Below are 6,060 nucleotides of genomic sequence, written 5' to 3' on the forward strand. Positions count from 1 at the left end.
TTTTGTTCTTTGATTTTTTGTTTCTTCTCGGTTTCTGTTTTCCCCATTTCTTTGGCGATGCTTCTCTATTCTATCAATTGTCTGAACCGATATACAATACAAACAGAAAAACATACATATATATATGTATAGCTATATCTTTATATAGGGCTACACTAACGGCTACACAACACACAAACAAATACGATTAGATATTTGTATAATTTGTTAAGTTTATAAATTTTATAATTTTTATTACAATTACAAAACTATTTACAATGGAGCTAAAGCGGTAACCAGAAACAAATCGAAAATCTCTATCTATACATGTACCTACCACATAGAAACATAAATGAGTAAAGAATTGTATTATGTAAACCAGAAATTGATGATAAATAAAGTTTTTGAAACACAATTTGATCAATGCTAAATGCTTTTTCGCTCACTGAGGCACTGGAAATAATATCTACTGTCGAGCGCACTGTATATTGTCTTCCACTTGAACCAGTCACGAGTCCTCCATGAGTGAGAGCAGTCCTGCGGCTCATCAGCTTCCTGTCCGGCTCTCTCTCTCTCTCTCGCTCTCTCTGCTAAGCAGAGGCAGTCACAGACATGTGGGAGTTTCCGTTATACAGCAGCCTTTGTAGCAGCTGCAGTGGGAAACCGGCAGCACCCAAGGGCTCTCCAAATGATGCTCTGATGCTGTCTTATAATTACAAAGAGGCTTGGCCAAACATTTTGGCTAATAAGTGACTCGTGTATCGAGCGTACTACGTCTCCTTTTTGGCTTCGCGTTCAGCCACGGCAAGCACATCGAACTGCGGAAAGAGGATGCCAATCTCACGCAGCGCCGACGCCTCGCTATCCGATCCGTGGCAGGCGTTGCGTGTGTCGGACAGCCCATAGAGCGCACGTATGCACTGCGGTTCGGTGTAGACGGCACGGAATACCTTGGTGGGACCCATCAGGCGGCGCCACTTCTGTATGGAGGCCTCCGACTGCAGTATGAGCGCATAGCAGGGGCCGCTAGGATGGGACGATATATTCCAGGGTATACGACAAAGCAGGCGGGAGGACAGGACTCTGCCACACTCACCTGTTCATGAAAGTGGTCAGGCGGTGGTAGAAGAATTTGCCCCGGTGCTCCGCATAGAAACGATCCGACAGTTCTTTCGTAATGTGCACCTCCTTCTGATCGAGCACTCGAAAGTTCTTTTCGATCAGCGATTTTATCTGCTGCAGGGCGTATGTGTTGCGCAGCACATGCGGCTTGATCACGGCCAATGTTATTTCCATCATATTGTTCAATAAATCCTTTCAAAACGGTGGTAATTTAGTGATATTTTCTAAAATTAGCCGGCTTCCATTTAATTTTGTTGTTGTTTTGAATTTATATCGATATTTGTATTGAGTTCACATATCGATTGTAATTTGCATGATGTTTTAATCAACTGCTTGTATTTGAGGAAATTGTTTTTATTTGTAAATATTGCATGTGCATTTTGTTTCCCTTTTAGTTTGTTGTAAATACTTTCAACTCCGTTCTGAGCGCAAACTTTATATCGATGTACTGCATTCGATATATGAAAATATACGGCCACACTAGGCCATCAGCTGGGTGCATTACACAAGCAGCCGCTATATAAAAAAAAAAACGTTTTTGTTTTCGCACCATTTATTTCAATTAAAACTCCAGCATGCCTTTCATGAAGGGACGCGAGCCGATCCGGCGCACCCTCAAGTACCTGAATGCCGGCAAATTGGTGCTCAAGGACAAGGTGCGCATCTTCAGCGTGAACTACAACACATACGGCGATCATCATGCGGGCGCCAGGTGGGTCTCTTCTGCTCTCGCCCAATGCCGCTCGAATCTAATCTGTTGCCCTTCTGTTCTGCAGGGACTTTGTGTTCTGGAACATACCACAGGTGCAGTTCAAGAATCCCGAGGTGCAGGTGCTCACCATGAAGAACATGACGCCGTCGCCGTTTGTGCGCTGCTACTTTGACGATGGCCGCGACATGCTCATCGACATTGATAGCCGCGATAGAGACCAAATCATCGACCATCTCGTGCAAGTGGTGGGCAAGACGCGGTAAGTGGCTGGTTGCATCTCCCATCTGCTGCTCCCGCAAGCCTTAAATTTCCGCTTATTTTCTTTCAGCGAACAACTGGATGCGGAGGCCCGCCTGAAGGAGAGTAAGGACAATCCGGCCAATTTCGGCTACGGCTGCGACCGGCACTGCATCTGCGAGATTCCCGGACAGATACCCTGCCCCGGCACCGTGCCACTGCCCGAACAGATGCGCGGCAAATTCAAGTTCGCTCCCAAGTAATGCTCACTTTTGTGTTTCCTTTCATACTGGGTGTGTCTTTATCTCTTAAATAAATTAATTGTAAAGTAAATGGTGTGGTTGTCAGGCTGTCTGCTGCTGAGGTAGCGCCCTAAGTACTAAAATTTCACGTAAACTAAACGAAGTTGTTCGCGGTGCGTTCCGGTGGCCTCAGCGTCGCTTCGGACGCTGCTGTCGATGGTAGGGGGCCGACGATTTGCCATAGCGTTGAGTATTGTCCCGATCCTTGTTGAACTGAAAGCGCTGGATGAAGGGCACGTTCGCGTTGATGCCGTCCCTGGGATTCAGCTCGAGATTGTCGTCTGTCTGCCGTTCCAGATGCTTCAGCTTCGCCTCAATGGCGCGTATGGCCTCCGATTTGCTGATTTTCTCCTCACGCTTGCCCGTTCCCAGAGCGGGAATCTCAATGCGCGGCTTGGGCTTTTGCAGATCATCCTGTGTACAGTATATGCGCAGGTATTAGACAGGATAAAGGATCCGCCTTCAAGGTTAAACTCACATATTTGATGTTCTTGGCCAGGCGGACGGCTATCGAGCGGCTGCCCACGCTTGTGCCATCCAGCTTGAGCAGCGCATTGGTGGCTCCCTCATTCTTGGCGTGCGTGAAAAACGAAACGGAAATTTCAGTGAGTACAGTGTACAGGGGGGGCAGGGGGGTTTGCTGTTGGCCGGGGGGTACCTACCTGGGCGAATGTGATAAAGGCATAGCCGCGGGACTGGCCAACCATTGGGCCGCCCTTGTGGAACAGCATGTCGAACTTTTCGATGGGACCGCATTTTTGCATTAGTTTGAGAAGTTGAAACCGATAATTGGCAAGGGGAGAGTGACTATTAGCTTTGGTTTGGGGGTCAGCGTTTTGGCTGCAATCAACTTACTCGGTGATCCGTGAATCCAAATTTCCCACCCAGATGCGTCGCTGTTCCTCGCCAGCCCCGGGCACAGCCACAGCAGACCCAGACCCAGCGACTGCGTTTGCTGCTGCTGCTGCTGTCCTGCTCCTGCACTGCCTCCGGCACTTGTGCTGGCCTGTAAATGCATATTTATATGACAAATACTAGATGCATGCCAATTTTTTCAGTTTTACGTACAGCATCTGCCATTTTCTTGGCGAAAATCAACAAAAAAAAACTAAATTCGTGTGCAAGTGCAGTGTGACCGCGGATTTATCGATACAATATGCCCGCCATTCCCTTAGAAATATACCGAAATATACCTTTCTCATTTTCAAAATATACCGTAAGTATACAGAGGAATAAACTTAACATCTTATGGTGTTATGACATTAAACTTGGCCAATTTTTCTGCGTAGAGAGGGATAAAATGCCAAATTATTGTTCGTAGCCGTCTCTAGACACGTCTAATTGTTTTCTGTCGAACAAATGAGGCACTACATGAGACAAAATGATGTTTCTAGCAAAACACAGCCTTCTAAATTTAATTCCGCTCTGACTGCAGGCATCTTTACATATAAGGCTATTAGTCTAATGTCATAGCACCATAATGGTGTTATCAAGAAATCTATTTGAACACTTGAACCACCTTAACTTAAACCTTAGAAAATAATTTTATCTGTAAAATATACTCGCAGCAGCTACACCGTAAAAAAAATATTGCAACGATATGAGCAAACAAAATTTTAAGTTTAAAAATATTAAATAAAAATTGATATATCCACTGGTCTAGGTGAGGCGTTATTTTAATTAGTTTTCAAATCAAAGTTAATGAACCTAACCCCCCCCCCCCCCCCGGCCCCCCCCCCCCCCGCCCCCCCCCCCCCGCCACCCCCCCCCCCCCACAGCTATACGTCAATTATAATTAGTTACCTCTCAAATTTTGAAAATAATATCGAAATTATGAATTGAGAAAATTAGTTTTTTTTTTTTTAATTTCATTGTTTTTGGATCAGGGAGATATGGATATGGCGATATCCCATGGATATGGGATGTATGTATAAGTCGGTGGGTACTCTTTTATATCTTCTAAAACGTATTATCATTGCAGGAATTCCACAAGGAATGGGGAAAGGGAGAACCAACGAGAACAACAAAATGCGTGCCTTCCGCAAGACTGCCAGAATAGAAGGATAATCTCTTTTTGAAATTTTACATGAAGAAACGTTTGAAATTCAACCGCAATCAAAGCTCCCACATTTTCCCATCGATCTGGCAGCTCTATTAATGATCGCCATCGACCAGCGTTGCCACATGCATCGCATCGCTTTTGAAGGTAAATATGAATAGCAGGCTCCATGGATTTTGATTCTCCGCTCGCCGACTAAATTGATATAATTTCAGCGCCAGCAAGTGATTTGCGGCCACAGATTACTTACGTATGCGGCAAATGACCAAAACATGTTGCGCCCAGCAGCAGCAGCGCAGCTATAAAAAATGCGACCAGCTGCGCAGCAACAGCGCCAAATTGCAGTTGGAAATAAACCATGACAAAAGGCCAAGGCAAGGCAAGGCAAGGAAGGTAAGGCATGAGAATGTGCATAAAATATGCACGCAAGCAAGCAAGCAATTGCGAGCGGCGGCATGGACATATAGAAATTGCAGCATGCATACTAAAACGCATTTTACCCAACGACCCTTCTTGCCCCGTCCCGTCCCGCCACGAACCCTCACAGCGACAGAGATGAAGCGCGACCTGAGCTGGCGCTGGCTGGCTGCATGTGGATGTGAACGCCAGGAAACGCTAAGGCGACTCGATATGCATGCCGGAGCTCGTCGTCTCGGTGAATTATTTAAACAAACGGACGAGGAAGTAGCAGCAGTGACAAACATCAAGCGCCAGTTTTTCATCATCAATCTCATACACAAAAAACGGACAATTGACGAGGAGCAGCAGCAGCACCTCCGTGCTGCATTCTCCATTCCTCCTTGTTCTGTTGCTCTTGCTGCCACTTGTTAGTGGTGCTTCTGCTCAACGATGGTAATTTGTGTGTTGGTCGTGCGACAAGCGGACTGCAAAACGACCCAGAGCCAGACCCAGAGCCAGGAAGGAGACTGGTAGCCGGTGCCAAGGGCTAGCATGTGAAGCGACAAGCGGAAGGCAAACTTCACATCGTTGACGACAGACTGCCAGACGGCACAGTGGCACACGCGCACACGCGCACACTCGCACACTCGCACATTGGCTGCCCCCCACACAAAAGCAACCAGCAGGAGGAGCATTTCCTTTTGCATGCCGAGCGACCACTGTGCCACGATGAAGACGTCGGAAGTTCTGGGGCGGAGTACTGGAGGGGCCTTGCAACTTATCGCATACAATGCGCATTAGCAGTGTCCATTCGTTCCATCCCATCCCATTCCCTCCAGCGGACACAGGACACAGGACGATGGCTGTTGCAGCCATTCAGGAGGGCAGGGGAACGAGGATGGGCACGATGAGGAGTAGGAGGCAAACCAGATTGAAGCAGTTTGACGATCGAGTCCGCCGTCTCATGGCCAGACACAGACGAAGATGGGGAAGCAGGCCGTGAACGCACAGGCTGCTCGGCCATGGTCTGGACTCTCAGTTCCTTGACGCGATGCGCATGGCGCAAGTTGTGGCTATCATGCTTCAGCTGAACTCTAAGGTGGCTACTGCCAATCTACTTCAGAAGCATCTCCATCCGGTGCTCTCCACCACAGACACCTCCAATGTGATGCGCCATTATCGCATGCAGAGGCAAATCCATCCGCTGTTGGCTCTGGCAGCCCAGCGGAATTATGGTCTGTACCCTCAAC

At 47.4% G+C, this 6,060-nt stretch overlaps 3 protein-coding genes and 1 long non-coding RNA gene across 6 annotated transcripts; 2 read left to right on the forward strand and 2 right to left on the reverse strand.

Annotated features, from left to right (window-relative positions):
- Positions 1–463: 463 nt before the first annotated feature.
- LOC111064921 (nucleoside diphosphate kinase 6) lies at positions 464–1,405 on the reverse strand. Its single transcript, XM_022352775.2, has 2 exons — positions 1,076–1,405; positions 464–1,005 (listed from the first exon to the last, which is right to left on the reverse strand). Exons 1-2 carry the CDS (start codon positions 1,276–1,278, stop codon positions 750–752), a joined length of 459 nt encoding a protein of 152 aa, XP_022208467.1. The 5' UTR covers positions 1,279–1,405; the 3' UTR covers positions 464–749.
- Positions 1,406–1,586: 181 nt separating this feature from the next.
- Positions 1,587–2,383, forward strand: LOC111064920 (probable 28S ribosomal protein S25, mitochondrial). The gene is made up of 3 exons (XM_022352773.2): positions 1,587–1,813; positions 1,878–2,072; positions 2,142–2,383. The coding sequence occupies exons 1-3, from the start codon at positions 1,677–1,679 to the stop codon at positions 2,311–2,313; spliced, it is 504 nt and encodes a 167-aa protein (XP_022208465.1). The 5' UTR covers positions 1,587–1,676; the 3' UTR covers positions 2,314–2,383.
- Positions 2,314–3,529, reverse strand: LOC111064917 (probable RNA-binding protein 18). Of its 3 annotated transcripts, XM_022352770.2 has the most exons (5): positions 3,421–3,529; positions 3,208–3,358; positions 3,015–3,089; positions 2,831–2,923; positions 2,314–2,766 (listed from the first exon to the last, which is right to left on the reverse strand). In XM_022352770.2, exons 1-5 carry the CDS (start codon positions 3,423–3,425, stop codon positions 2,482–2,484), a joined length of 609 nt encoding a protein of 202 aa, XP_022208462.2. In that variant the 5' UTR covers positions 3,426–3,529; the 3' UTR covers positions 2,314–2,481. The 3 variants fall into 3 exon arrangements, with proteins under 3 accessions (XP_022208462.2, XP_022208460.2, XP_022208461.2); XM_022352768.2 differs by lacking the exon at positions 3,421–3,529 and having other exon boundaries at positions 3,015–3,159; XM_022352769.2 differs by lacking the exon at positions 3,421–3,529 and having other exon boundaries at positions 3,015–3,135; positions 3,208–3,286.
- An 808-nt stretch (positions 3,530–4,337) lies between these two features.
- Positions 4,338–5,876, forward strand: LOC121405016. Its single transcript, XR_005968326.1, has 3 exons — positions 4,338–4,558; positions 4,627–4,804; positions 4,959–5,876. It is a non-coding gene; the product is annotated as an uncharacterized LOC121405016 (long non-coding RNA).
- Positions 5,877–6,060: the final 184 nt, after the last annotated feature.

This window comes from Drosophila obscura, unplaced genomic scaffold (assembly GCF_018151105.1).
Source record: "Drosophila obscura isolate BZ-5 IFL unplaced genomic scaffold, ASM1815110v1 contig_73, whole genome shotgun sequence".
NCBI lineage: Eukaryota > Metazoa > Arthropoda > Insecta > Diptera > Drosophilidae > Drosophila > Drosophila obscura.

Excerpts from the sequence above, each read along its gene's own strand:
- LOC111064917 (XM_022352770.2), bottom strand. Across the intron at positions 3,090-3,207 it reads TTGGATTCACGGATCACCGA|TTCGACATGCTGTTCCACAA; the intron begins GTAAGTTGATTG and ends CCCATCGAAAAG. Across the intron at positions 2,767-2,830 it reads TGGCCAAGAACATCAAATAT|GATGATCTGCAAAAGCCCAA; the intron begins GTGAGTTTAACC and ends TACTGTACACAG.
- LOC111064921 (XM_022352775.2), bottom strand. The coding sequence starts at position 1,278 with ATGATGGAAATAACATTGGCCGTGATCAAGCCGCATGTGCTGCGCAAC. Across the intron at positions 1,006-1,075 it reads CTGACCACTTTCATGAACAG|CGGCCCCTGCTATGCGCTCA; the intron begins GTGAGTGTGGCA and ends GTCCCATCCTAG.
- LOC111064920 (XM_022352773.2), top strand. The coding sequence starts at position 1,677 with ATGCCTTTCATGAAGGGACGCGAGCCGATCCGGCGCACCCTCAAGTAC. Across the intron at positions 1,814-1,877 it reads GATCATCATGCGGGCGCCAG|GGACTTTGTGTTCTGGAACA; the intron begins GTGGGTCTCTTC and ends TCTGTTCTGCAG. Across the intron at positions 2,073-2,141 it reads CAAGTGGTGGGCAAGACGCG|CGAACAACTGGATGCGGAGG; the intron begins GTAAGTGGCTGG and ends ATTTTCTTTCAG.